The 27761-nt window shown below is 37.4% G+C and overlaps 1 protein-coding gene across 1 annotated transcript in view; it reads right to left on the bottom strand.

The window, feature by feature from the left end:
* The window catches only part of MDN1 (midasin AAA ATPase 1), a 91561-nt gene that overhangs the window by 45954 nt on the left and 17846 nt on the right, over positions 1-27761 (bottom strand). The window contains exons 14-47 of the mRNA XM_068677968.1: positions 27459-27607; positions 27283-27343; positions 26550-26758; positions 24991-25094; positions 23856-24000; positions 23025-23121; positions 22024-22137; positions 21231-21378; positions 20936-21046; positions 19949-20100; positions 19111-19289; positions 18552-18760; positions 17875-18021; positions 16915-17056; positions 16649-16783; positions 16429-16567; positions 15356-15494; positions 15132-15262; positions 13443-13587; positions 12277-12406; positions 11486-11719; positions 10561-10758; positions 8977-9185; positions 8339-8461; positions 7123-7320; positions 6924-7031; positions 5523-5711; positions 4616-4705; positions 4246-4506; positions 3827-4097; positions 3312-3471; positions 2928-3044; positions 1608-1816; positions 831-976 (exon numbers count right to left, since the gene is read on the bottom strand). Of these exons, the coding sequence (XP_068534069.1) occupies positions 831-976; positions 1608-1816; positions 2928-3044; positions 3312-3471; positions 3827-4097; positions 4246-4506; positions 4616-4705; positions 5523-5711; positions 6924-7031; positions 7123-7320; positions 8339-8461; positions 8977-9185; positions 10561-10758; positions 11486-11719; positions 12277-12406; positions 13443-13587; positions 15132-15262; positions 15356-15494; positions 16429-16567; positions 16649-16783; positions 16915-17056; positions 17875-18021; positions 18552-18760; positions 19111-19289; positions 19949-20100; positions 20936-21046; positions 21231-21378; positions 22024-22137; positions 23025-23121; positions 23856-24000; positions 24991-25094; positions 26550-26758; positions 27283-27343; positions 27459-27607 (5299 nt within the window). The remainder of the gene's footprint in view (positions 1-830; positions 977-1607; positions 1817-2927; positions 3045-3311; positions 3472-3826; positions 4098-4245; positions 4507-4615; positions 4706-5522; positions 5712-6923; positions 7032-7122; positions 7321-8338; positions 8462-8976; positions 9186-10560; positions 10759-11485; positions 11720-12276; positions 12407-13442; positions 13588-15131; positions 15263-15355; positions 15495-16428; positions 16568-16648; positions 16784-16914; positions 17057-17874; positions 18022-18551; positions 18761-19110; positions 19290-19948; positions 20101-20935; positions 21047-21230; positions 21379-22023; positions 22138-23024; positions 23122-23855; positions 24001-24990; positions 25095-26549; positions 26759-27282; positions 27344-27458; positions 27608-27761) is intronic.

The raw sequence follows: 27761 nt of genomic DNA, 5'->3' as shown, positions 1-27761 counted from the left end.
GTCTTCACAGGAGAAGTGATCCATCCCCCTGGTTATCTTCATGGCCCTCCTCTGGACTCACCCCAACAGGACCATGATCTCTCTTATACTTGGGGCCCCAGAGCTGAATACAGTGCTCCAAGTGGGGTCTCACCCTGCTGGCCACGCTGCTTTTGATGCAGCCCAGGACGCAGTTGGCCTTCTAGAATGCAGGCACACATTGCTGACTAATATTCAATTTCTTTTCCACCAACACCTACCTTTAAGTCCTATTCCACAGGACTGCTCTCTATGCACTCATTGTCCAGCCTATATTTGTGCTTGGAATTGCCCTGACCCAGGTGTAGGACCTTGCACTTGGCCTTGTTGAACCTCATTAGGTTCTTACAGGCCCATCTCTCAGGCCTGTCCAGGTCCCTCTGGATGGCAGCCCTTCCCTCCTGCTTGTCAACCACGTAACTCAGCTTGGTATCAAATAAGTCATGAAAGGACAAGCAACAGCTGAAATTCACTGCTCTTTACTATTCAACACCAGTAAACTACTTCTGGAGCTGCAACTGATCTGCTGGAGTAAGATACGTGCAGAACTGTAGTGCTTACTCTGGAGACAAAAAAGGTTCAGTCTAGGATGTACAGAAAATAACCCAACGCCTTTTAATCCATCTTCTTCACCACCTGACAGACACCTTGAAAGAGTATTTAAGTTGCTTGTTTCGTATCTCCAAGAGCACCATATCTTCATCAATCCCTTGCTTGGGCTCTTTGGAAACAGGAACTCAAACTCTAGCTTTATGAAATGTGATGCTTCATGATATTTTTCATATTAGATTTTTCAAATACAGGACTTTTACCTTTTGATTAATCTGCAACTGTTGTGAGCGGCCATAGACTTCCCAACAAGCTCTGTAAAATGACTTTGCTAATCCAAATCCTCTTTTTATCTGCTGCACAATTAACACAGCAGCTTGAAGCAAAGGTGACAGAGATGACACAGAACCTGGAAGACACACAACATTTAGGGTAAAATGAATATTAAGTAAATGGCAGCCCTTTAAGAGTAGTGATTGTCCTCAGAGGGTTATAGTCCCTGAAGATCCTAACAGGTCTTTAGATTTGAATGGGTTCTTCGCAAGGTTAAGAAAATCTGACAAGACTGTAAAATTACAAGTGACCAGCTCAAAATAAAACATCAAGCAGCTGAAGTGATGAATGGAACTATCATCTTGCTGAAAAGAACAGCTTGAGCAGGCCTTGTGCAAACCCTCTGTATTGCTGCATTTTGCTTAGAATATATTGCCTTTCTTACAGCAACAGACAATACATATATCATGCCAGTGTCTGATGCCTCCTGACAAAGTACATCAGTTCCTCCCTGTCCCCCTTCCCTCTCTCCCCCCCCCTTTTTTTTTTTTTTTAAAATGATTTGGGCCTACTTCCAGAGAACACAAAAAAGCAAACAAAAAAGAAAATAAATCAACCACCCACAGCCCTCAAAAGAAATTAATTATATGTTTGTCTTTACATGTTGCACAATGTAATAACCAAGCTTTAACATTAAATAATTAATACAAATACGTGTAAGGAGCCCAGGCTGGCATTAGTAAAAATACCAAACAGACTTTTCTTACCTGGTATTGCTGTCTTGGTTTCTGAATGCACAGCCAGAAGGGCTTCACAGATGCTATCTCCCACTAACCCCAAGCCATGCAGCAGTAACTTTAAATCCAGATTGTCCAATGTATTTCCATCATTTTCTCCAGGAATGTAAATTTCAATCCCACGATTCCGCATTGCTCTGGATATTTCTCCATGAACAGGATCCATGGAGAGGAAAAGCCTGTCAAATATTTACAAGATATTTGTGAAGTTAGGGCTTTAAACTATTACTCTGGAACCACCAAATCTCCCTGTCCATAAAGTAAATTCATCTCTATAAAAATGGCAACACTGATATCTAGAAAGCCAGAGACGCGCACTGAATTTAAATGAGAGATGTATATAATTAAATTTTGAAATTAGCCACAGAGATAGTGCATTATTTTTTCCTTAGCTACATCTGAGCTATGCCTACTTTATCATTTGCCAGCTTAAAAAAATAGAAATTAAGCTGTGCCTCTGAGCTATCAAGAAGTCTTTCAGTTCTTAGCAATTGCTTCAGTTTAATCTGTGCTATTTAAAAACCAAAGTAACTTCCACATGCTTAGTACTATCAGCAAACTCTTACAAACAAGAAAGGAAAAGATTTGTGAGATAAAACACAGCAAAAACAAGTTTCTGAAAGTCTTGTTTCCAATTCAGATGAACCTGGGCATATCAGTGCCTATATTCTTTCCATAAATTTCAAAAAGGTAGAAATTATACAGAATACTCTGTATGTTCTCCTTCCATCCTCCCATCTCCCACAGAGATTAAGATTACTTCAATTCTGAGAGAATCAAGACAGACAAACTGGTTGTGTTTATGTTTTGTTTTTTAAATTCTGTCACTGCAGGAAACATGAATTTGGAAAAACAGGAAAAAGATGGAAAAATAAGTATTACGTTGACAGACCAGTTTTTATTACCAACACATATGAATAGCTCACCATCTTTAACATTTGCATCCTAAACTCTATTTACAGTAAGACAGGGAAGTGCTGAAATCCTCAACTAGAAATGAGGATTTCATTCCTAGAAAAATTAAGACAGAGTTAGACTGCTACGAATTTTCCAATGTAATAGTCTGCAGTGGAACAGCAATAAAAAGCCAAGCCTCTTAAGATCTGTATCATATGTTCATCACCCTGTTCACGTTCTTCCTTGCCAGGCAGACAGTGCCAGTGCAGTACACTGAAATATGAGTAGTATTCAAAATAACTGAAGACTGGCTCACAGATGACATTTTTTCCTATACCTACCACTCATTTGGAAAAAAAAAAAGAATTAAAAAAAGCAGAAAAAGCAAAGCACCTGAAGTTTGGATGAGGAGTTATTGTAGGAACTGTGCCATCTATCACACCTCTCTCACTCATGGTAAGAACACCTCCTGGTTCAAGTAAGGCATTTAAGCGGTCCAGCACAGAGGGGCTACATTCAAAAGAAAAATTTATCATTAGAAAGAGGTAACAGTTCAACCCCCTCCCGATCCAAACAATTTTAAGGTAACAGGAAAAATATCAACTGCTAAACACTTTAAGAAGGAAAATACTCTTCCAGAGAACGAAAGTTACTTACCCCATGTATTGCTACGAAATGCAAAAATGTTCCATCGTAAACATATTCACTAAGAGGTTAAGTAAATTAGGGAGGTCAAGAAATTTATGCAGTGAAAAAAAGTTCATAAAAATCTCTTACTTGCAAAAGTTAACGTTGTCCATCAACAGCCAGTCTCCACACTGCAGGGCCTGAACCAACATCCCATCCACCCACTCAAAAGTGCCATGGCTTTTACAGTCAGCTGCCTGGGCCTGCTGCAACTTGAAACGCCGGAACTCTTCTACCAAGTGAGCAAACTCTGCAAGAAAGCATAACTTACATCAAGACATGTATTACTGACACAGTCTCCTGTTCCTTTCAAGAAAAATTGCTAAAAATCTTGCTAATAAACACCTACGCTTCCTACCTTTTAGGAGAACATAACAGCAGAGGCTCTGACTCTAAAAGTAGTCACCCATGGGCAAAACCCATAGGGATGCAAGGGTTTTGCGAACACAGAAATACAAACCGGACAGATACCTTTCTTCAACCCTTCTCTCCAGTTAAAAAGAACTTACGATAAACAGTTTTCTCAACCTTTCAATGCAGGTTCATAGGTCTTTCTCATTTTATTCAGAGCAACATACAGACTTACGTCACATAATCATACATACCTGCCTTTGAGAAAGAACTTATTTTGTTGTTCAGTCGCTGGGTAAGTACAAGTATTCCCTCCAGTTTGCTCACTAATTCAGCTGTCACACTTCTACCTCCTTCACCCAGAGATTTGGGTTTGTAATTCAGGATGAAACTGCTCCAAGCACGCAGCACAAGTTCAGCATCATCTGCACAAAGTTCTGTGAGGAGAAGACTGTCCCTTACTAGTGTACTCACAACATTCTCCACTTTTTCCAACAGGCGCTGCCATGGCCTATTAATATCAACCTGTAAACATGCCAATGGAAGAGTTAGTTCATTTAGAACACTGCAGTGCTTAAGGCTTCACTTGCTGGTTAAACACTAAGATTACAGTGGACTGGCCACTGTTAGGTAGGAAGTGAAAACAGTGCCTTATTGCCAAGAAGGTACTTACCTGTTCAAATCCACCTAGGAGTTCTGTTGTGTCCATCGCACTGTTCATTGCCATGATTTTCAGTCGATGGCCAGTCAGATGGGCCAGTAGCTCAACAAGACTGGTTTTGCCGACAGCTGCAGGGCCCACCAGGATCACCATCCAGCTCATGTGCACACATTTCATTATGGACTCAAGAGACTGCAGCGAATGATGCAGAAGTGACAGATTTCTGCCAGGACGAGGAATATAGTTGCCACGAGAAAGAACTGAATAACCAATCTGGAAGGGATGAGAGCCACATAGGTGAGTACAAAGAAAGGAAAATGTGTGCTCAGGTGCACAAATTGTCTCCTTGTCTCACCACTCATTTGTCTTATCAACAACTTACCTGAATGTTATATGGAGTGATGTGAAAATCTCTTGTTCCTGTATATACATCAGCCTCTTGGCCAAAAGTGTCTTTAAATACAGATATAACCTAAAACAGTTGAAAGAGCAGATGTGACTAATAAACTTATCCATTGTTTTAAAGGCTTGCATCACAAGTAGCCTTCCCTTCTTGACTTCACAGTAGTGTCATATTAACTAACACAGCTTAGTCACAAGCGTCATTCCATTCAACGTGCAGAAAATAAAGTGGCTGTGAGCTGCCAACAGCAACTCCTTCATTTACCATACTTCCAGCAATTTGAAATACTCTAAGTAACGTTACTCTAACAAAACACTAGTGAAGAAATGACTCCATAAGTAAATCCTTTGATAACACATGAAAAAAAGACAATACCACTGGAGAAGGAATGTAAACCCATGAGAAAAATATCCAGTCACATTTGTTTTTCAATCTCACAGTTGGACATTTAGTTAAATACAACTGAAGTGTGAAATTAAAAAACAGGCAACAGAGGGATAAGTAGTTGGCGAAGGGCTATTTCTCTTCTGTTCTACCCCCCCCAAAAACTGCAGGCAAACCATAACATTTCTGTAAGAATGTTATTATTTAACACTGAATCACAGAATGATATAGTGTTTTGCTCTTGTTTAAAGTTCTTTGTTATTCTACTTGCCTTTATTTACATCAGCTTTCTGATTTTATGCCAATAGATAATTAAATTGGTATTTTAAAGGACAATTGGAACTGATGTGGATATTAAAACAAAGAAGTCAAAACAAATCTATTTTTCTTCTGAATGAGGCACTCTCTACAAATGAATTGCAAGGCACTTTCAAATTAACATTTCAGTTTCTGGAAATACTTCTTGGCAACCTGAACAGCCAGGAAAGAGAACACATCTTACCTTTTCTTTGTCCTCCCTGGTTCTCATTCTTTCTCCATATACCAAAAATACATGCTGGCCTGGATCATAACAACCTGGTGATTGGTCAACAAGCATAAGCTGGCACCAGCGGAAAAGATCACGTAAGTTGAACTCCCAAGGTCCTCCTTTCTGTCCCCACTTTTTTTCAGCCATTACTTCTTTGTCAATCTGAAAAAAAAGGTAATAAAAAATTATAAATATATATATATATAATGTAATTCATAATTATATATTATATATATGTATGTATTTTATACCATCCATGTACTGGTCTCCAAATATTAAAAAATAAATAAAAATTCAACCGAACTTCTGCCTTTGGCACCACTTAGACGCTTTCCTGAAGATGTCATGAACTAAATCTTGATTTAGTTTGTTTCCCCATGTACTATTTCTCTATCATGCTAGTCAAAGCTAAATTCTGAATTCACCCCCACACCCCAGTACTATAAATGAATGGTAAGATGCTGCCATAAAGTATTTTATATAAGGCCATAGAATGCTACTTTCTCTTAACATTACTACACTTTTTTTGTTTCATGACATGAAGATTAATTACGATTAAATGCAATTTCAGAAGCATAAGCATAAAAAACACGCTGTGAATTTTAAATCCTGCACTTTGCACAAACTTTAAGCCAAAAATTAGCTAGTAAGTTGATCTATTGTAGTTAATGCTTGTTGAAAACCTTTTAAAATTAGAACAATTTTAGATCTAAGAATCTCTGAATCCTTTACCATAGACAAATCCTATCAGGAAAGATTTTGCCTTTATTAGTCTCAGTGTTTGAGAAAAACGCTACATATCCTTCAAAGCTTCTGCTTCTAAGAAGGTCAGATGCTGCTTTCACTTGATCCTAATTACTCTAACAACAGCCCATAATAAAAAGCAGATTAGAAATTCAGACCAGAAACAGAAATATACATGTTAGTTCTTATTAAAGGGAGAGCTCATTTTGTGTTTGCTTTAAGAATAACCATTATGCACGCAAAACTTTTCTCAACTTACTTCAAGATACCGAACCATAACTATGTCCAAAATTTCATAAAACAAAGTTTTAAAAAATATATCTAAAAAAAAAAAATATATATATATATATATATGTTATATATATGTATGTATACATTAACAATATACATCTTCTGTGAAAAAATAAATGCCTCTTCAGTTACCAAGCAAGTAATCATGTCTGATTGCAGTGGTAAAAGAATTCACATGGTATTTAGTAGTGTTCTTAACTTTCTTCTGCATGTATATCCATTCCTCTTTCACCCACACACTTCTCTATAGAAGTGCTGGGAAACATAACGTTAGGCTATTTTTTTTTAAGTCTTATTGTATTCTGCTTACTCTTACATAAAATTAAAATGTATATTTACCTTGTTATTGAAAGCAACCATTTTAGCAATAATACTCTTATCAATGGCAGGAAACAGTGTGTTCCCAATAAACTCCGTATCTGCTGCTGACAGCGGATCAACGTACACCTACAGAATCAAGAACATGCAGTGTGTTGATACAGCCAGAAAACTACAAGACTAGCTCATGGTAAAGTTTGAATCAAACAAATAAGCTTGCCTGAGTAAATCTATTAAGAAAGGACTTGGGCAGACCCTTTCTTCCACCTCCTTGTCTGTATGGATTCTGGCATCCAAAAATCTTGGTCTTCTTGTGCTGAACGTGAAAATTCATTCCCAATTCGGGAACATAAATCTCTGCTCTGTGGTCAAAGCATGCATTTAGCCCCTCTAATACAGACTGAGAAGCCAGGTTCAACTGAGGAAAGAAATAAAGATACAGTATTAATGCTCCACAGAACACTTTCTCATAATCTTTAGACAACAGGCTGAGATACACTGAACATAAAGTTAAATTTCCTTGCTGTTCCAGTGCTGCCACATGTTATTATTAACTTCCAGCTAGGTTGTTATTACACTGGAGCACCTAAACTGCATCTAACGCTTTCCTTATTTGCATATGTTATTTCTGTGTTTTCACCACAATAACAAAACAATTCTCCATTGTAAAATCTGCATTTTCAAGATGTTTCTTCTGAACTTATGTTCATACATTTATGACGTACAAAAATCTCTCTCCCTCTGCAGTCTGGATTATTTAAACTTCATGGTTGTTTAAAAGAGGTGTTCTTCACAACATGAAAGTGGAACCACGACAGAAGGTAAGCAAACATTTAAAAATTTGAGATTTTACACTTGGCGATAATTGAAGTGCACACTACACTAGAAAGCACTAGGCATGTGAAACCTGCCTCGTGGCAGCACAGTTAACACTGCCAAAATGAACCTCTTCTCGGTATCAATCAGTACCCACCACAGTGTATTAATCCCAGCAAAAGGCCTTCTATCTCAGTGAAATTATAATCATGGAAGAGAACATGTCCCAGAACTGGTGTGGATTACTTCCCGCCCTTCCTCCTTCCCACCCCCCAAAAAAGTATCAGAAGTGTTGGTTTTCTGCAGTAATTTAGGCTGAGATTCAATCCTCATCCTGCTGTCTAAAAGTTAGAGGTCCAGTTAAAGCTGATCTTCTGCACTTCCTACATGGAAGGCCTATGGATAGAGGGACTCCAAGAAGGAGATTCATCACCTTTTAAGTGTAGAGATCACCTCCAACCAGGCACAAGATGCAAATAACTAAAATCAAGCAAAATTAATTTCAGACTCCAACCCTCCCAGGTATTTGGGGTCCTACATGGCGGAATATACCCTACATGTCAAAAATCAAGACTTTTGCTCTCTTGGAATATTCATTTGTGCACAACGCTTTAATTTACCTCATCTAATACAATCCAGTGTCCAGCCTTTAATGCTGCTAGTAGTGGTCCATCTCGCCAGGCAAATTCTCCTCCCCTCCCACCTTCAACAGGCAAGTCTGTCCCAAACAAGTCTGTCACATCCTTTGGAAGTAAAGAATGGCAAAAGAAACAATTACAAAACTGCAAACAAGTTCAAAACCAAGCATTGTTATCTTTACCTCACATTTTATCCCTCTGCTTTAAATACTGCAGAAGTACAAAAAAAGAATAAATAATTAATAAATAAAAGCAGTATTTGCAAGATGCTAAAAGTTACTATGTTTAGCAACAGAAAATTCAACTGGAACAACAAAAAAAACTAAAAAGAGCAAAAAAGCACCTTAAAGTTGCTTTCAAGTAACTTTGCAGAATCCAAGCAAAACATAGGAGGCAAAGATACACATTTTCACTTGCAAAGAACACAAAAATTTGGGAATTAGTATTCACTCACATAAGCTGTTCTTCCTTATTTCCCCCTTCCCCTTTAACCCTTTGGCCAAGAAAAAAACACTGCCATTTCAGATTCAGTGCCACAGTTGAAAGAACTGTGCTTTTTAAGTAAAACAAAACCTCCCCCACCATAAACACTAAGTTACAAAGATAGTATTTTATTCTACCGTCTGCTCAGACAGGTTGATTCGAACAAGACAGTTTCCTGAGGCCTTTGCCAGGGCAGCTACTAGACTGGTCTTGCCCACACCTGGTGACCCTTCCAACAAAATAGGTTTGTTAAGCTGTAGTGCTCTCAACAGTCGCTGAGCATTCACTGCTGTAGTCCCAGCATTTAGAGCATAATCCGTAATGCTATTCCTTTGAAGAACAGGGCCTAAAACAAAGGAAAAGAAAACCAGGAACAATTAAGCCAGAATATTTTTACTGGAGCCGTTGACAATGTGCTTCTGAAAGAGGTCATTCTGTCTGTTAACTGCTGATCTTAATACAGTAAGCAATGAAAGATCAAGCTTGTAAATTATTCTCAAAGATGAGGCACATATACTTTCTATTTGACCCACAGCAGTGACTGTGGGACTATGTGCCCACATCCACTTGTTTACGTAGTAGTTTTCAAACAAAAATATGAAAATTTAGTACTGAAGAATTCTGTTCTTGCACTTCAGACACCATGAATCTAAAAATCAAAAGCAGCTTTTCAAAATTTGGCACTGAAGGATACAATTCAGACATGTTATAAAACAACATATTAATCTGTTCAATACGCTGTCAGTTCTGCGAAAGAGTACTTTAACTGAAGTATGCTACTAAGCACATCTTTTCTTTCATTTCATTAGGACTTATAATGAGAGAGTACTGAGCTTCTCGTCTGTCAAATTACAACCAGTATAATGCACTGGGACACCACTCCCCCAAATGCTGTAATACAGCATTGCTCAGGTTATAAATGATATTAGTCACCTATTCATTTTACAGATCTTTAAACCTGTTTGGTATGAAATAGAACCTTCCTTCTCTGATCCCTAGTGACCCAGAGGAAACTAAGAAATTTCTAAAGAGCATTACCTTGTACAATTTTATAAATGACTAACACAATCCATAGTATCAAAATGTTCAATGATGAATGACAAACACAGCACTAGGAACACACACTACATAGCTCAGTATTACCAGAAATCAGGCAGGTGAACTTTCGAAAGTTCACAGCTGAATTTCTAGCACTTTTTGGTCCCCTCACTGTATTTTAGGAGCAGAAAACAGTATTTGGATAGTTCTTCTTGTGCTGACATGTGAGAAACTGAAATGCAGATGTTAAGTAACTTTGTAAAAATCACAGCCAATCTTTGAGAGGATATAGCAAGGCAGAACATTGGAGTTCTGGTTAGAATCGTACCTTGGAACGCAATGAGCTGTAGCTTTAGGCTGAAGTTAGTGGATGTTCTGATCATGCAAAGTGACAGAAAACTATAGCTCAGAATTAAAGATGCTTCATTACACCAAAAAAAAAGTTCACTAAAACTAGGCTACTAACTAGTCATCTTACGAAGTCAAAGGAAGCAATTAACAGACACCTTAACTGCAATTATCAAACTTGGAGTCAGAAAATCCATTTTCCTAAACTTTAGAACAAACTACCAACTGTTCTGTAACAGTTTAAGCATCCTACTTAGATGTAGTTACCAGCAGAACTATAGGGATTTAAAAAAAAAGCACAGAAGAAATGTCCACCCACTCCCACAGTCTCTTGCCTCTTGGAATGAAAAATGGGTCAATTCCCATGAAGTCGTCCATCCACACAAACTCCTTCTCCTTTGTTCTGTCATAAATCTTTAGTTCGTTCTTCTGATAACCAGTCAGCTCCAGGAATTGACTCATTTTCTCACATAAGAATGTCAGGCATTTTTCACGAGCTAATAAAGCTGTATCAGCTGAGCAGGATGTGGTACCTATAATTAGGAAAGTTAAGTGTTCTTCAGAACCATAACTAGGCACATTCATCTAATGACTAACGAGACTGAATTCCTTCACAGATACCCATTTTGCACAGAGTTGTTTCAGGTACATATTTGGTGCTAGTACTGAAAGCACCAGCAAGCAAAAGCACTGTAACAGGGAAACTGTTCCATGAGCAACAGCAGTAAGGACATTTTATTTCAAAAAGTCTTTCTTCTGCTATCACTATCATCCTGATCCCTTGTTACAGTTTCCCAAACCTTCCCCTGCATTTCTTGTGGCTTTTCACTTCTCCTTCCTCTTCCCCTCTCTCCTATTTACCAACTGGACCAGTGGAAAACATACAGAGATGAGTTCTGAGCTGCGCCCATAATACTGGCTAGTAGGACCATACTAGCCTCCGGGCTGGGGGAGAGAGAATAATGCATGGTAATGCAGTTAAGTACTGTATCATCATAGATCACTTCAGAAAACTTGATAAAAAACACACGCTTGCTTTGCTTATGTGTTTACCTTTGAGATAGTGCTACTACCTGCAATTTACTTAAGCTTGCTGTATTATACAATCTCACTACTAAAACAAAAAATAACAGGATATTGTCAAATGAAAGTGAAAACGTCTACCCTAAGTGTTACCCAAAAAGAATTTTGTCTGCATTCCAAACATATTAATACAAATAACTTATTTTTTTGTTACCAAATCAGTGCTGAAAGACTTACCTGATCCTATTCCATCAATGTACACCAAACACGCAGCATGGACAAAAGACATCATTGGAGAAATATAAAGAAGATTATGTTCGTTGGCAGAATCCATCCCTTCACCTTTTACCATGACATTCATAAAATTAACCCATGACAAGATGTCTCGCACGCTGAGAATACACTGGCGACCAAACTCTTGATTAGTCAGCCATTCAACAAAGTCCATCATGAGCTCTGCTATGTCTGCCCCTGAAAAAAAAAAGTTAAAAAATAATGCAATTATCAAAAGAATTTTACTGGTCAAATCTACTACATTGTCTAATAATAAGAATTGTTGTAACGTACACACAACTGTAATGCATGAATGTGGGTAGGTACTCCATTCCCTAACAGACATGATAACCAAAGAAAATTTATGCCTGTGCTATGTTACAGATTCTTTTAAATTCAAGTACAAAGACAGAGTCAAGTGAATATTAACAGTGAAGCTTCTGGCAGAAAACAAAATGCCAGTTCTTTCAATAACCTTACATTGAGACTAAAATTTGGCACTGAGGTAGCTGACTTATCCCCAGCCCCTAGTTGGTGAATTAAATAAATACTGTCTTGATCTCACTTCTGGCTGGTTGCAGAACATACGCTATGAAGGAAGCGCAGAGTCCGTAAGATTTTGTAACTGTCCCCAGAGAGAAGTGTACTTTCAATAAAAGGTACACATCTGTGTAAATTCTGAGAGGTTTAACAGCAGTAAATCTTTTTTTTTTTCCTTAATAATGTTTGAAGTCCAACACACAAGAAATACCTACCTTGACACTTCATTCCAGTCAGAGACAATCCTGGATGAAGATTGTGTTTTACAATCTGTATCAAATCATCACGGCCATTGCTTTGTGGACACCATATCTCCGTAAATCTATTGCGCAATGCAGGAGAAAGCTGCAAACAAGAAGAACCACATAGCAATTCATTTCACACTACATCCCATTTTACAGTGCTACTTTTTAGATAAAAATTTTGAGTGTGGCGATTTTTAAAATGTCTAGTAGTGGCATCAATCCAGGATCAGCTGGTAAATATGAAAATTCAAAAAGAGTATGGAAGAAAAACAAGCTGGTTTGCAAGCACCAAAGCTCCATTTCATTTCAGGATGTGATGCATCAAACAATGGCTATGTAAGCTCTCTTGTCCCTTTGCTTACAGGAATAAACTAACATAGAAATTTACCTTCAATTACAACTTTTTGTAATTCCTCTTACTCTGCCTGAATTAGTGAAGCAAATACATTAGCACAAATGCAATGCAGAAATAAATCATTTTCATTGTTTTACAAGGAATTATTTTGTACTGTAGAAACCATCTTAATAGACTGCCTATCTTCTTTTAAGTAAAATAAAGCTCATTTCTTAGTCCTAAGTCACAGTATCCCTTAAAGGCGTTTTTGTTGTTTTGGTGTTTTTGACCCTGGCTTCTAAATGACTTAAAGCAGAACTTCATAAACTGATTTTTTTTTTTTTCCACTTATTGAGAAAGGTCCTCACGAATATATTCATATTCGCTGAAAATGAAAAGATGACTTCTAGCTGACTCTTTCTGAGAGGTATTAAACAGAACAATCTGCTATGCAACTTCACACTACTCGAGACTCATGTTAGAGATAGATTTGCTTGCTTTATGAGCCACATTTCTCATACTTGCAATATTCTGATGTCAAGCCTACCTAGGGTATTTAGAAGCCTTAAGTTTTCTTCGACATTCTGCTCAGTATTGACTCACTATTGTAAAATTAATAGTACACAGAAGTGATGGAGAACAGATGTATCCTAATCTTCCTTTAGAGCTGTGAGGCAGACTCCAACCAGAAAGCACTAAATGACAGAACTGGGATAATGCATTTTTATATTGCACCTCTATCACTAAACAGTTAATATGACCAGAAGATGTATATTATACTTCCAGTCGCTTTGACATTCACCTCTTTTTTCCCAAAGTCACCTCCTGGGTTCATGGTCGCAACGATACGAAATTTCTTTCCTGCAACCAACAGCTCTACTTCATTATCCTCATCATCTTGACCACCTTTTTCAGCAAGTACCAATGTCTTCTCAGCTTCAAGAACACTAAAGGGAAGGTTTTAAAAAAAAAAAAATCAATTTAATTTTTTCATACTTCATTTGAAATTACTTAAGAATGAAAGTCACAAGAATTGGCCAGATTAAACATTCATTGGTCCAGAAATTGTATTTAAAAAGCAATACAGTCTGTTTCTTTTTCTTAATTGCAAACTTTTTTTTTTTCAGTCAAAAGGAAATTTTACCCAACTTCATTGATAAGGTTCAGCTGAAGTGATTTCTCAAATAGACTTATCTAATGTATGTAACTCACAGCTCTCCAGTTTCCAAAAACAATGGCAAAATGCATGTTCACAGGATAGATCAAGAAATCTGCAGTGATCTAGATCTCCCTATGCTGAATCTGTTTTGACTGTGACAGTAACTAGCAAGTCATCTCCTTGTCCTTATCTCAACCCACAACCTTTTTTTCATCATATCTTCTCGTTTGGCTGAGGAGGTGGAGTAAGAGTGTGAGTGTGTGGTGCTTGGCTACCTACTTGTGTTAAACCACAACATGAAGATAAGTGAACTTTATGAAGAAAGGATAGCTGCAACGATACAATGGAAAAAAAGAAAAAAACGAAAGAATAAATCTAGTAACAGAGTTTGGATATGGTGGAGAAAACACCTGCTAATTAACTCAACATAAAGGATAACGGAAAAAGACTAAAAATGAGAAATACTTCTGCAAGCAGACACGAATGTGCATTTTAAGATTTCTTAGCAAAAAAAGCAGAGAGAAAGCTAGATTCTAGTATTTGAGAAGATGCATCATTTTCAAGAACTCACTGTCAATTTCAAAAATTAATATTGTAAACTAGGGATTTTGCTTGTAGTTTTATTTTCCAGCTTGCCTCATATTGTATACTGTTTTTAGATACTGTTCAAACTGTTTTTGTTGAACTATATTTTATATTGTTCATTTCTTTATCTAGGGACATGAGCTACAGAATAACTATAGCCTCTCTATATAGAGTAACTATAGCCTCTCATCATCTTATCTTTGTCCATATAACAAAGACAACAATTAGTGTGCAGATCAGTCTGTAACAGCACCATAAAGCCAAATGAAAAGCAAAAGCTTTAACTAAAGCATTCAAAACAAACATAACTAGTACCGACACATCAAGCAAACCTACATATATCTGCTTTTCAATCAAATTATCTTTTATTTTTCTATGTAGAATAAGACTTTCAAGACTTCAGCATGACAAGGCAGTTCCATCTTATCTTACATTAGTATCTTTTACCTTAGTGATAATTTCAAACAGCAAAAACTGTCTAAGAATTACTATGATAAAAACTAGCACCTCTAACAGATGGATGAATAAATAAATAAATAAAAAGAAAACTGGCACAGAAGTTGAAAGATGAACATGTCTAGAATTATTTGTGTTATTCTTCCTTTCAGCAAGAACTACATTAAGAGAGCAGTTCACCTGGGCCAAGAAACAAGCGTGCCTAAAAAGCTATATTTACCCTGCTCAAGCTTGTATGATGCTTCACTGAGGATACTTAATACTACGCACATTTAAGACACACCAACATACCTGTTAAGTCTCTCTAGAACAGAATCATCAGCTAAAGAAATCTCATCAAGCAGAAAAAAACCTTCTTGTTTCATTGCTAAAACAAGAGGTCCATCACACCACTCAAACAGTCTAGAATTATCAGATTCCTCCTACGAAATGGAAAAGAAAATGAAAAGTTATTAATAACTGTTACTTCTTGCTTCCATGGTCACAACACCAACTATTACTGATGCGAGACAAACCTGGTCATTTGACCTCTGTCTGACTGGTCGCAGTCCTCCCAGGAAGTCTGATGTCTCCATGTGCAAATGGCAGTTCACTGAGTATAGCTTCTGATTTGTTAACGCTGCAAAGATCTGACAAATGGTAGTTTTACCACACCTGCAAAAAGTCATTTAATTGAAAGGGCAAGAATGAAAAACAAAGCTCATTTTGGGCAGGATTAATACTTTCCTTGAAGATCTATGAGGTAAGGCCCTCAGCATGCAAATTCCCTTCTGTTCCTTTCTTTGAGATAAACGCATGGAAGGTGAGGCCATTATTGGCACAACTGTTGCTGACTTGCACAAGATACATTTAATTAAAATTTAAATCGATATCTGCACTGATGGATTTCTACAGGCTCAAAAGTAAATTATTCCAGCCTGCCCCTACGAAGCAGTCTGAACATTTCAAGTGAACTGGAGATACTATCTGTCTGGATCATGCGTAAGTCTGAAGAAATAAACTGCTGAGTACCCAAAGTTCCCATTTTGCATAAGATACTACTTTTCCCTTTTCCAGTGTCTTTCTTCCTTTCTCTCCCATAAAAATCTAGTCTCCAAATTTAATACCAGCACAGTAGCAGACAGCACCTATTTTTATGACCTCCTTGAGAGCACACAGGAGTGGTGGAAAATAAAGAAACCTCTACCACACCTATATTCTCTCCCCGCCTTAAGACATGCAACATGCATGTGCTCTCAAACAGCAAACTGCCAGAATTCCCCCAAATGGCTTTGCCAGTGACACACAGTAAGATTCTATAGGGCAACTTGTAGAAAGCAAAAACAAAAGACAGTCCCTTTTAATTTTACTACTTTCTATATAATTTCTTTGTAGTTATACACAATGAAGACAATCCTGTTAAAGACTTAGGCTGAAAGATGTGATTGCCACCCCTCAAAAGGAACTGTGGAAAACAGCAGATGCAATTCTGCCATGTCAGAGGCTTAAATATCCCAGATCAAAGAAGCACTGAAGCCTACTTAACTATTTTGCATCTGACTCAGTCGCTGCCCTACAAAAAAACTACATCAAAAAAAAGCACGGTTACCCAGTGTCTCCCACCAGCAGTACTGGTTCACCAAACTCCAGGGCTCTTCCCACCAAAATGGCAAGTCTCCTCATCCCTTGTGTCCAGACAACGTGGTTAAAGTCTCTGCCCATCACTGACATCTGTGTGGAGAATTTAGCTGCACAAAACAAAGCAATCTGTCAGCTTCAGGCACATCTAGAGGACTACAAATACTTTTTTTTTTTCCTAGGAAACTCACCCAGCAGCTTTTTGACACTTTCCCCCGAGAAGAGAGACTCAGGATATATTTTTTTCTTGAAATGCTTTTCAAGGACTCTCTTTATAACATCCACCTCCTCTTCTTTCCTAACTCTGCCTGCCAGAAGCATAAAACCTATAAAACAGGGGAAGAGAAAAATCAATTATTACCAGCAACTAAATATATACATACACTTAATAATTGGGGCTAGAAAGCAATTCTGCAGAGACACTTTAAAAAAACCTGAAGAAAGTAGCATAGCTCACCATCATTTGCTAAGTGCTGAAGCCAGTCGTAATCCTTTTCCAGCTGTTCTGCCAGTCTGTACCTTTCACCCCAACGGAATAGATCCCGCAAGGTAATGAACCCATGCTTCCCAGCAAAAACTGTTGAACCTCTGCGGTAAGACTGTCATAATAGCAACACATGAGACATATTTTCAGGAACTTGTCTGACCGCTTTAAGCAAGATTAATATGACATTCATTCAAACGAGCTGTATGCAAAAAAAAAAAAAATCCCAACCCACAGACCCAAATTACTTATATGTAGGCAATTTGCTAGGTACTCAGGAACAAAATAATATAATTAAGTAATAACTAAAAATAAGAAAATAAGTACATGGATTAAAACAAGATCCAGGCAAAAGATTAGGTTCTATACCAAAATGGATGTTAGCACTTCTAAGTTTTACTTTACTTCAATAGAGAAAAATAAACTAAGAACACCCAGTCTAGAAAGCTACAGAAAAAGCGTGCTCTGATTTGTGCTGCTGCAATTGCTTTAAAATATGAGATAGTTTCAGCTAGTTACTAAGTTTTAAGTGTTTGTAGGAGTATCAGAACACAGCCCAAATTGTTACTTAAAAATAGTACCAAATTTAGCATGGCCGAACAACTGCTACAAATCTATTATTACACTTTCCACTCAGGTCAAAGAATGATTTTATACTTTAAATCACAAGGCCTTCAGTTATTAATTTTCTTGTCACTGTTGTTGCTGCTAGCCTTCTCCCAAATCCACTATCACCTTCCTTGCTTCTTTATCCTAACCACTGAATTAATTACTTTAGTTGTGGATTATCTTCACTCAGTTGTGGTGTTATATCTGCCAGTTCACAAGACCGCAAGTTCACAGATCCCACAAGGGATCTGTACTTAGTGCCAAAATACACTTTCTACAAAAGGCCTGAGAAACGCTTTCTACAAAAAGAAGAAAGACTCATACTTGCAGGTCTAACATGACTTTGACAAGCTTGCTGCAATAAGAAGGTGGCAAACTGCATCGCTTGTGCAGGATGGTTTCCAGTTCAGCACTTGGCAGTTCATCAAAATGCAGTTCCACAAAACGATTTCTAAAGGCTCTAGACAAAACCTAAAATGAGAAAATGTTATTGCTTCAACTTTTCCTTCAATATTGCTTATGTTACATACCTCTTCCTATATATCCTAAGGAATATGGTTAGCCCCATAGTATGCAAATTAGCATACACACATAAATGTAGGAAGAAAGCATGAGAGACAGTCTAGGTAAGGACAAGACCTTAAAACCAGGCAATAATTTAAGTCAAGTCTCTTCTCCAGCACTCTTGAACAAGAAATGTGGCATCAAATACAACATATTTGAACTCCTCGTTCAGTAAAGCACTTAAATCTCAGCTATTCAAAATGAATTAGATTTAGTATCTACAGAACAAGCATCTAACCCGAGCAGAATCCAGTTGTACTGGAAGTCATTCCACAAACACCTCAACCCTGTACCTCTTGAGACTTTCATATTAATTCTGTACTATCCATCAGAAAGTTTTCACGTTATACTTCTACATTTAAGGACTCATTTCTCTAGAGTTGGAGTTACTCAAAGGCCTAGAGTTGGAGTTACCCAAAGGAAACGATTATACAGACCTTCCTGCCACCATAGAGACCTGGAGGATTCTGTGTAGCAAACAGCATGAAGCGAGGAGCAGCTTTGACAACTTCCTGAGTCTCGGTAATGAACAGCTCCCTGTTATCATCCAACAATCGGTTGAGAGCTTCCAGAACATCAGTGGGTGCCAAATTCAGTTCATCTAGTACAATCCAGTAACCTTTTCTCATTGCATCTATGAGGATGCCTTAAGAGGGAACGAAGTATTCTAGTTAACTTCTAACAAACTAAACCAGAGCAAGCATTGAGACAGTTTTAGCAATGAGTTTTGACTCGGTATAAATATTAATTCAGAGAGGAAAGCAACAGTATTAAGTCATCTGATTATTTTCTTTGTTATATGCAGTAGGACAAGTAGCAATGAGATAAATGTGAACTCAAAAATTCACTGAAATTCACATGACTATCATAGGCAAATACTAGTAACTTTATAGAAGGTCCTCTCTCCATTGTGATAAAACAGGCACATTGGGCAGAAAAGAAAGCAAACACTGAAATGAGACATGAATTTGAAATGAATGTAATATCCCCACTCACCTTCCTTAAACACCAACTTTCCAGAGGCATCTGATGTGTAACAGCCAATATATTCCTGGATGTCAGTATGCTCATGATTGTTAATCCTGACACAATGGTTCCCAGTAGCAGCAGCCAACCAGCGAATTAAACTGGTTTTACCAACAGAAGTCTCTCCTTGAATCAGTACTGGATGAGACCTAAAAGGTACAACCAAAACAGCAATTTAAAAGCATATATCTTCCTCATATGCAAGGTAACAGCATTATTTTAATTCAAAATTTCCATCGATCCTTTTGTAACAGCATTACCAAAATACCATGATTTAACTCATTTTGAATTTCTAAGATCATATACTAAAATGGTAACATAAGTAACTTAACCCCCAAGTGCTAACTGCTACCCACAAAGTTTATTGCGAGGGTATTGAGGCCCTGGCACAGGCTGCCCAGAGAAGCTGTGGATGCCCCATCCCTGGAGGTGCTCAAGGCCAGGCTGGATGGGGCTTTGGGCAACCCGGTCTGGTGGGAGGTGTCCCTGCCCATGGCAGGATGGGGTGGAATTGGATGATCTTTAAGGTCCCTTCCAATCCAAACCATTCTGTGATTCTCTAAGTTTTTTAATGACAGTGTGAAATAAGCAGGTTATTCTAACTGCTAATTTCTAGATTATCACTTAAATAAAATTCATTATAGCAATAAAACGGTTTAAGAAGAAAATAGCTATATAAATTCAAATCAGTGTATAATGAAAAGTTAACTATAAATGGAAAATGGACATTACTAAGGCTAAACAACAAAGACTAGGTGACACAATAATATTTAACTTTATGCTGACAGAGAAAAAAACACATACATACCCTGCAGACACAACTCTGACAATGTCTTTCAGATTAAGCTTAACTGAAGGGGTTAGCACATACGTCTCATCTACCGTAGGTTCTTTATCCCCAGCTGAAATCCAATATCCTTCTATATTTATAAATTTTTCTCCTTGGGGTTTTGGTATTTGCTGAGGAGAGATGACAGTGTAAGTAAAGATTATACAAGTGAGTTTAAATTTGCTTATGAAGACAACTACTGTTATACCACTGTAACATTCTCTAAGAAGTCATTTTAAATTACTCCCTGAGCACTCCTGCAGTAAGCACTGTCCCCTTGTCACAGAATGCAAATTACACGAAAAGCCAGAGCAGATTATTTCAAGGTCACGAAGCAGGAGTCTTTGCCGGCACCATGAAAAAATAAGTTTCCCAAGACATTCTCCCAACACATTTTGAAATAAAAAACAATTTGTCATTTGGAAGTGTAACTTTTCGTATTCGTAATAGTTGCTGCCATGATGGTTTTTATTCTGAAACAAATACGCATCTCTTACAACTGGCTTCCCTACCCCAGCTGCCCACTCAGCCATGCAAACGCATTCTGGGCTCTCAGAACTAGTAAAGTTCTTCCTTTCCCACTAGAGACAAACCAAAGATGTTTGCTTCACATCCATATGTTCAGCATTTGGAATCTAAAAATGAAAAGCCTGTGAAAGCTCCTCAAAAACCTGTAAGCTTTACAATTGGAGTCACTATTATAGTAAGCTGCCTACACTTGACAAAATCACCAGTCCTCTTTTTTTTTTTTTTTTAAACAAATAAACCAGCTAACATATAGGCATTTCATACAGAGAGAAAATTACTAAGGAACTGCACTTTGAAGAAAAAAAAAGTTCTTTCATACAGAAAAAAAAACATGACTGTGGTTGTGTGAAGGAAATGTGGGAGAAAAGGCACAGAAGGCTACTTAAAATAAATTCTACTCTGAATTCCAATCAGCTCAAAGTAGGCTTTGTTACGTACCTGCTTGAGAAGACTTTTGATATTGCCAGAGACTATATGCTGGCAAATGAGCTTTTGAACTATTGGATGAGAAGTTCTGTCAAGCTGCGTCAGAAAGCTCAAACAGAAGCCCTAAGAAAAAAAGTGATTGTCAGTGAATAAATGAAAAATGATTAGGAGGAAAAACAAACAAACAAAAACAAATAATTAAAAGAATCATTTGACTTCAACACTGTACCCAGAAGAGGATTTTCCTTTACCCAAACAGAGTCCGTAGTGAATACAAACAGAAATAAAGCCCAACATAGGTAATCACCTCATACAGTGAGCGTGGTATGCTGCTACATGGATTAGATGCTGCAAATCTCAACGCTCTGCAAAGCGTACGGAGACTATAGTGAGGTCTGTGGCCAGTTCCATCCACCAGCTTTGTTTCTGCTTCCTTTCTCACAGCTAAGTAAAAGCTGCAAAAATAAGAGTGAAACCAGTTCCAGTTACATAGTGTTTTTACTGATTAGAGCATTGCTCTAAGGAAGTAGTCCCAAAGATTGAACACAAACTTATCTCCAACTGCTGCTTTCTTTAGAAGCTCTAGGCTGGGAAAACCATGACACACTCTGCTGTCAGTAGTCAGTGAAACAAAGCAATAGAACATTTCAGGGCCTTATTTTTGAGAGAGCTTGATACACAGAGAATAACTATAAACTAGAAGTATTCTAAGCACTTAACAGTTCTTCAGTGAGATTACATGCCTTATTCTATGGGAAACAAAGGTTACTTGTTAAACATACAAGATTTTAACTAATGTAACCTAGAGAAAAAAAAAACATTTTTGTTTTACATCTCTAAGACGGAAAATAAAGTTGCAACGACAGTGTTTTTTAACTGGTGTCACCAAGAAAGCGTTTCTGAAATAGAGAAAGCGAATCTCCTCCCCATAAGTACAGAAACGTTCAGAATGAAGAGGATGCCTGCTTTCTAAGGCTGTGAGAATTGCTATGTATGGAGCACTATTGTGTTTCCTTAAGCAGTCTAACCACAGATTAGTTGTGTACTTCCTTTTTGTGCTTTACTGCATCAAGGATTTCAAGATATTACAACCAACTTACTTCACAATTCCTTGCACTGTGTTTTTGCTCACGTTCAAGCCTCTAAGGTAATCCATAATAAGAACTTGCAAGTCTCCTTCATTTCTCAATTCTTCTACATAAAGTTCAGTAAACCTGTAAGAGTCAAATCAATCCATAACATTTAGACATCTGACAACATAAGAAAAAATTCGGAAAGTTCTTTTTGACAAATGCAAATATAAATTCATTTGAACTTAACAAGCCACACAGAGTATTTCAGCTTCATTGTTCTGCATCACATTTTTTTCTATTATTAACCCCAGGGAGGTAGTAGCAATTAAAACTTACTTTCTCGCTAATAACTGCAAATGATTGGTTGCATGTAGTAAGTGCATAATTATACTTTCACACAGTGTTCGTGAAACTGATGAAAGACTACATGTGCAACTTCTGGAAAAACTGTATCAAATACAAGTGGAAGATCTCTGCATTCGTGAACAGTACCGAGGAATGAATTTGCCACAACTCCAGTTTTCCCAGCCACAGCTTAAATTCCAGTATTCTAAATATCGTGCATCTGTTCTACCATGTAATCCACATTTCTTCCGAGTGAACAAGGTTTAATACACAGATTTTTGCAAGGATCATCAGCACTTACAAGTTGGCACGTGTAAGGCTGCTGAAGACACATGAAGCATTTGCCTTTATTATCTCCAGTAGGCATATGAACTGCTGCAGAAGCACTCCCAGGCACTGACATTTTAATTGTAAAAAAAATCATTCAACCTGTCCCCAGTCACAACACTCTACACTACTGCTAGACCCTTTGTTCATGTTCAGCAGCTTTACGTATGTATTTTCCTGATACTATTCCATAAAAAAACTTCACCATGATGTGAAATTCACCTGCCACAGGAAGCTAGATTTCAGACTTATCCTGAGGCTTCAAATAAGGCATTCTTTGCTGGGTCAATTCATAAAGCTAGTTAAAGTCATGGTCTTTTTCAGAGTTTACGTATTTTATCATTTTTTTTTCCTACCTGTTTCTTATTCCTGGAGGGAGATTTCTCTTTCCAACATCTGTAGCTGGATTCATGCATGCAAACAAGCGAAAATCAGGGTGACGTACAAGAGGCTCTAAAGGAAAATAGGCATGCAACAAAGGATTAGTTAGACACAGGATACTTACTACATTAAGTAAATTTCTTCTAAACCGTTTTTCTATTACTGCATTACAATGTTTTCTTGAAACGCCAAGGTGGTATGTCTCTAGAGAGTAACACCATAGAATTTCATAGAAGTATTACTGCATCTTTACAACAGCCATAGGAAGTGGAACCTTTACTACGATTTGTGCATAGCAGCATGTTTTTACAACACTGGATATTTCATAAATTATACAAACCCTAACACGAGGAACTCCTTTTGTGTCTTTCAGAACAATGGGCAACATTTCTGTCAGTTAGAAAGAAAGGACAGCCTCAGAAGCTCACAGAACGTTTGTCTCTAGTTGCAGCTCTAGAAAATACTATTTAGCAGTTGCATTTTTCACCTTTCAATCTGTACTGGGTCTGGCTGTGATGGAGTTATCTTTCTTCATAGCAGTCCCCATGGTGCTGCGTTTTGTATTTGGGGCTAAAACACTGCTAATAACACACTGAGGTTTTGCCTGCTGCTGAATTGTGCTTGCACAGCCTTATGTTATTCCCCCCCACATCTCATCAAGTGGCTTGGGGATGAGCAAAGCTGAGAAGTGACACAGCTAGGGCAGCTGTCCCAAATGGGCCAAAGGCATAAAAAACATCGTGTTCAGCAATATGAACTGGAAGAGAGGAAGAAGGGATGGGGATTTTTGAATATAGAAATAGTACCTGTGTCTCCTCTGTCTAATAACACCAGTGACCCAGATGATCCTTCCAATAAACCACTCAGACACTCTAAAGTCTCTGCTGCAGCCAAGTTAATCTCGTCCAACAAAATCCACTCTCCTTTTTTTACTGCTTGCGCCAGAGTACCCTAAAAAGAAGATTTGTTAATCGTATCACTAGCAGTAATCTCATCTAAAGCATCAGCATATTGGAAATACTTGTATTGCAGTCTATGGGTTGATGAATGGAAGTCTTAGCTTTTTTTTTTTTTTTTTTTTACAGCAATAGCAGTTTTTCTGCTCTCCCTCAATGACAGCAATTACTTTGTAAGTCATAAAAGCCAGACAGTTATCACACTTATCAACTACCATTTAGATTTGCACATTTATAACAGAATTAACCTTTCTGGTTTGTACAATGTTGCTTGTCACTGATATCTATTACTGTGGTGCACAAGCTTCACTGACAACACTAAGAATAAGATGGTTTATCTAAAGAAAAATCAAACAATGTCTAACACAGTATTGCATTTCTCAGTGAGCTACTTTATAAATTAAAACTATACTCAGGTCAAAGGTTCTCCAACAATTTATATAGTCATTTTCAGGAAGAGGGCTGGTCATTTATATAAAATTTAACAGCATGTGTTCAGACTACCAGGATGACAGGGAATAGCCATGCGCAGAACATTATCGTTTCCCCATCGCATGCAATGCCACTAAACCATTATACCATGGGTTTGAACTGTTTCAAAAAAAGTTTACTTCCAGAAACACAGTACAGATTCTTATTATTAAATACTTCACATGAACCCCTAGGCATGAGTATGTCCTACTGCAGACTGGTCAAGATGTATTTATAATCTCATACATTTAAAAAGATTATATGCCATACTGCTGATATTCTTTTATCATACCAGCCTTAACCTTTACTATACAGCATTCATTTACCATGTTACCACCAACATTCTTTTTCTCCTTTCCTCCCCTTCAAGTTGTTTCACATAGTTATCATGAAACTATTTCTACTTTGCAGCAAGAGATTTTTGCCAGGATTTTATTTATATAATATTGTTTTCAACATCTTATAAATGTTCCTCCTCATTCTTCCCAGCATCAAAATGCAAAACTCTAAATACCTCCACAAATGCGAAGAGAAGAGCATTTTCCGTCATTCTCATCTGTTGATGAGCATGATTCAGTTTAAGACCAAATGCCTCCCACTTCTCCTTCAGTGGTGAACCTGTAATCAAAACAAAATTTGAGTTTGCACCAACACAACAATAGCACACAAATACTTAAAAACAGTATTTTATAGAATCATAGCATCATTTAAGTTGGAAAAGGCCTTCAAGATCAAGTCCAACTGCCAACCTGACCTACCAAGTCCCGTCACTAAACCATATCAATATCCAAACGTTTTGGTCCTTGAAACAGCTTGATAGACAAGGCTAAACTTGGCTGAGCACCAAAAACATTCAAGTTCTACAGAAGACAACACTATTGACATATAGGTAATTTGCTATTCATTGTAAAGTATCCTAGCTTAGAACAAACATTTATGCTGGCAGTTCACTTGAATCAACATCACTCTAATTCCCAAGGACATAGAGAGTCATTTCAGAAAATAAAAGCAAATTTACAAGCCTTACAACAGAACAGATTAACAATGAACAGTTCAGTATCAGTAAAAATTCTGTTGCTTATCAGTTATAGTTGTTTACTGTTGTACTTATTCCAGTTACTTGCTTAAAGTCACAGCTTGATGCATCTGCAGCATCATGACTTAAACTGCCAGCTTTGCAAGTTACAGCAGATTTCAGCTTTTCTCTATTTATTTTAGCATAGTCGATAATTGCAGTAAGTGCTCTTTAATGCTTCATCTTTTTTTTTTTTTTTGACATTTGTGCGTATTTGTTTTTATATCTGCATATTCAGAGGAATCAGTCAAAAGAAAGGGGAAGAAGAGGTTCTTAAGTTTACTTGGCCCATACTGCATGAAAGCTACAACTGCATTTGTTTAGCAGGTCTAGGACCAGAAACCACTCCATGCAAGGCACAGTATCAGTATTTCATCTGTCCCAAGTAGGTAGTGAAGTATAAAACAAGAAAAACTGTTACTCGGAAACAAAAGACAGCAAATCACAACAAGGCACTGGTCAAGTCAGCATCACCAACGCTGAAACCAAATCACCAGAAAGCTCTTATCAAGTTTTTAAAGTCATTACTACCCTAAGCAAATTATTACTTTTTTTTTTCTTTCCTCCTATTTTGTTTTGCTTAGCTTTTACAATAGGTGATATTTGCTGAGACCTAATGAGGTTCCAGGTCTGAAAGAAATTATAAATGATTCACATGCAATATTGACACAAGCAACTAAGACTATTCAGCAACACTGCAAACAAGCAACACAGTGAGTGGAGACGGGATGTCAAGGGCATCATAGGTCAGACAAGCCAAACTTAATTCTGTCAGACAAAGCAAACAAACAGCAGTGATCAGTTAGAAAAAAAAGACCATTCTAACACTATTTTGAATGCCTGGCTGTTGACCAAGGCTGCATTTTTTAAAACAAGAAGAAACGATATGTAATAAAGGGGGGTGAATGTAAGAACAGAAAAGACAACCAATGAACAATAATTCACCACTACTTGTCTACTTTCTGCAATGGTTCGTTTGTGTTCATCTGAATTCTCACCAGATGCATTTTTTGTTTCCTTATTAACAGCAGATTTATGAATATGTTGCATTAGTTTCAGCAGATCGTGCCAACGTTTCTGTCTGTAGCAGGTCTGAATATGTCCCAGAAATGTTTGATTTTTCTTTCTAGAAAACGTTTGATAGAAGAGTTCTTCAAAAGACTCTCGCAGAGGTAACCAGATCAGCTTGTTATCCACAGGCTTGTAACTGAAGAGAAGCAAAAAGAGTAATTATTTGTTTGTCATTGTCACAGAGGAACAGGAACTAACATTTGTGTATAAACAAAAGGATTTTGAAATGGAAACAGTATCGTGCATTATGGAACAAGTTTCCAAAGGTTTTTTTGCACATATTTAAACTACTACATCCAGACTGCCTCAATAAGTGAAGTAGCTTTGCTTCTACTCACTAGTATGTCTAGTGAGTATTACATTGGAATTATACTGAACCGCTTAGCCATTTTTAAAGCAGCACTGGGTTCTGCTTTTAAATCTCTTCACCACATACACTCAATACATTTATACATTTCAGTGAAACTGCATGTGTTCTTCAGCAAGGAGAGCAAGATTTCTGTACGTAAAGGTACGAAGCTAAGACATTTACACTACTATGAAACAGGCCTGCATCTAAAAACAATTATTTGACAACACAACAATGCTTTTAAATAGTAGCTTGTTCTTATACTGCCAATTTGTTACACAAAACAGACCAAACAGCAGTCACTGACTTACCCTCCTAGCAGATCAGCAGTGTCACTTTGTTGGTTCATGTTGATAACCCTCAGATGGTGTCCTTGAAAAAGAAATAGAAAGCACATCAACTTGTTTATGCATTTTGTGCTGCTGTCGTTGCTTTTTTTTTTGATTTTTATCATCTTTGTACAAAGAAGTCTTCACATTTCATTTACCTGTAATATGAGCGAGGTACTGAACAGTTGAAGTTTTGCCAGTTCCTGTTTCACCAACCAAGAGCACAGGCTCTCCTTTGACAACACAAACTGCAAGCTGCTCTATCAATACTGCTGACGGCCGTGTGGCAGCAAAGGTCTGCTTTGCTCTGACAAAATAAAGGAAGCTATTAAAAGCCAAAATTTATCCAAGAGCTCGTTTCAATTTTACCCTTATTGGTTTTCTTAGAGATGTAGTTGAATTGAGGATTTGTTTTTATTATTACTATTTTTATTAAAAATAAAGCTTTGAAAAATACTTCT

The sequence above is a fragment of the Anas acuta genome, chromosome 3 (assembly GCF_963932015.1).
Source record: "Anas acuta chromosome 3, bAnaAcu1.1, whole genome shotgun sequence".
Taxonomy (NCBI): domain Eukaryota; kingdom Metazoa; phylum Chordata; class Aves; order Anseriformes; family Anatidae; genus Anas; species Anas acuta.
Note: the sequence above shows the minus strand (reverse complement) of the source record. Positions and strands in the feature narration are given on the sequence as shown.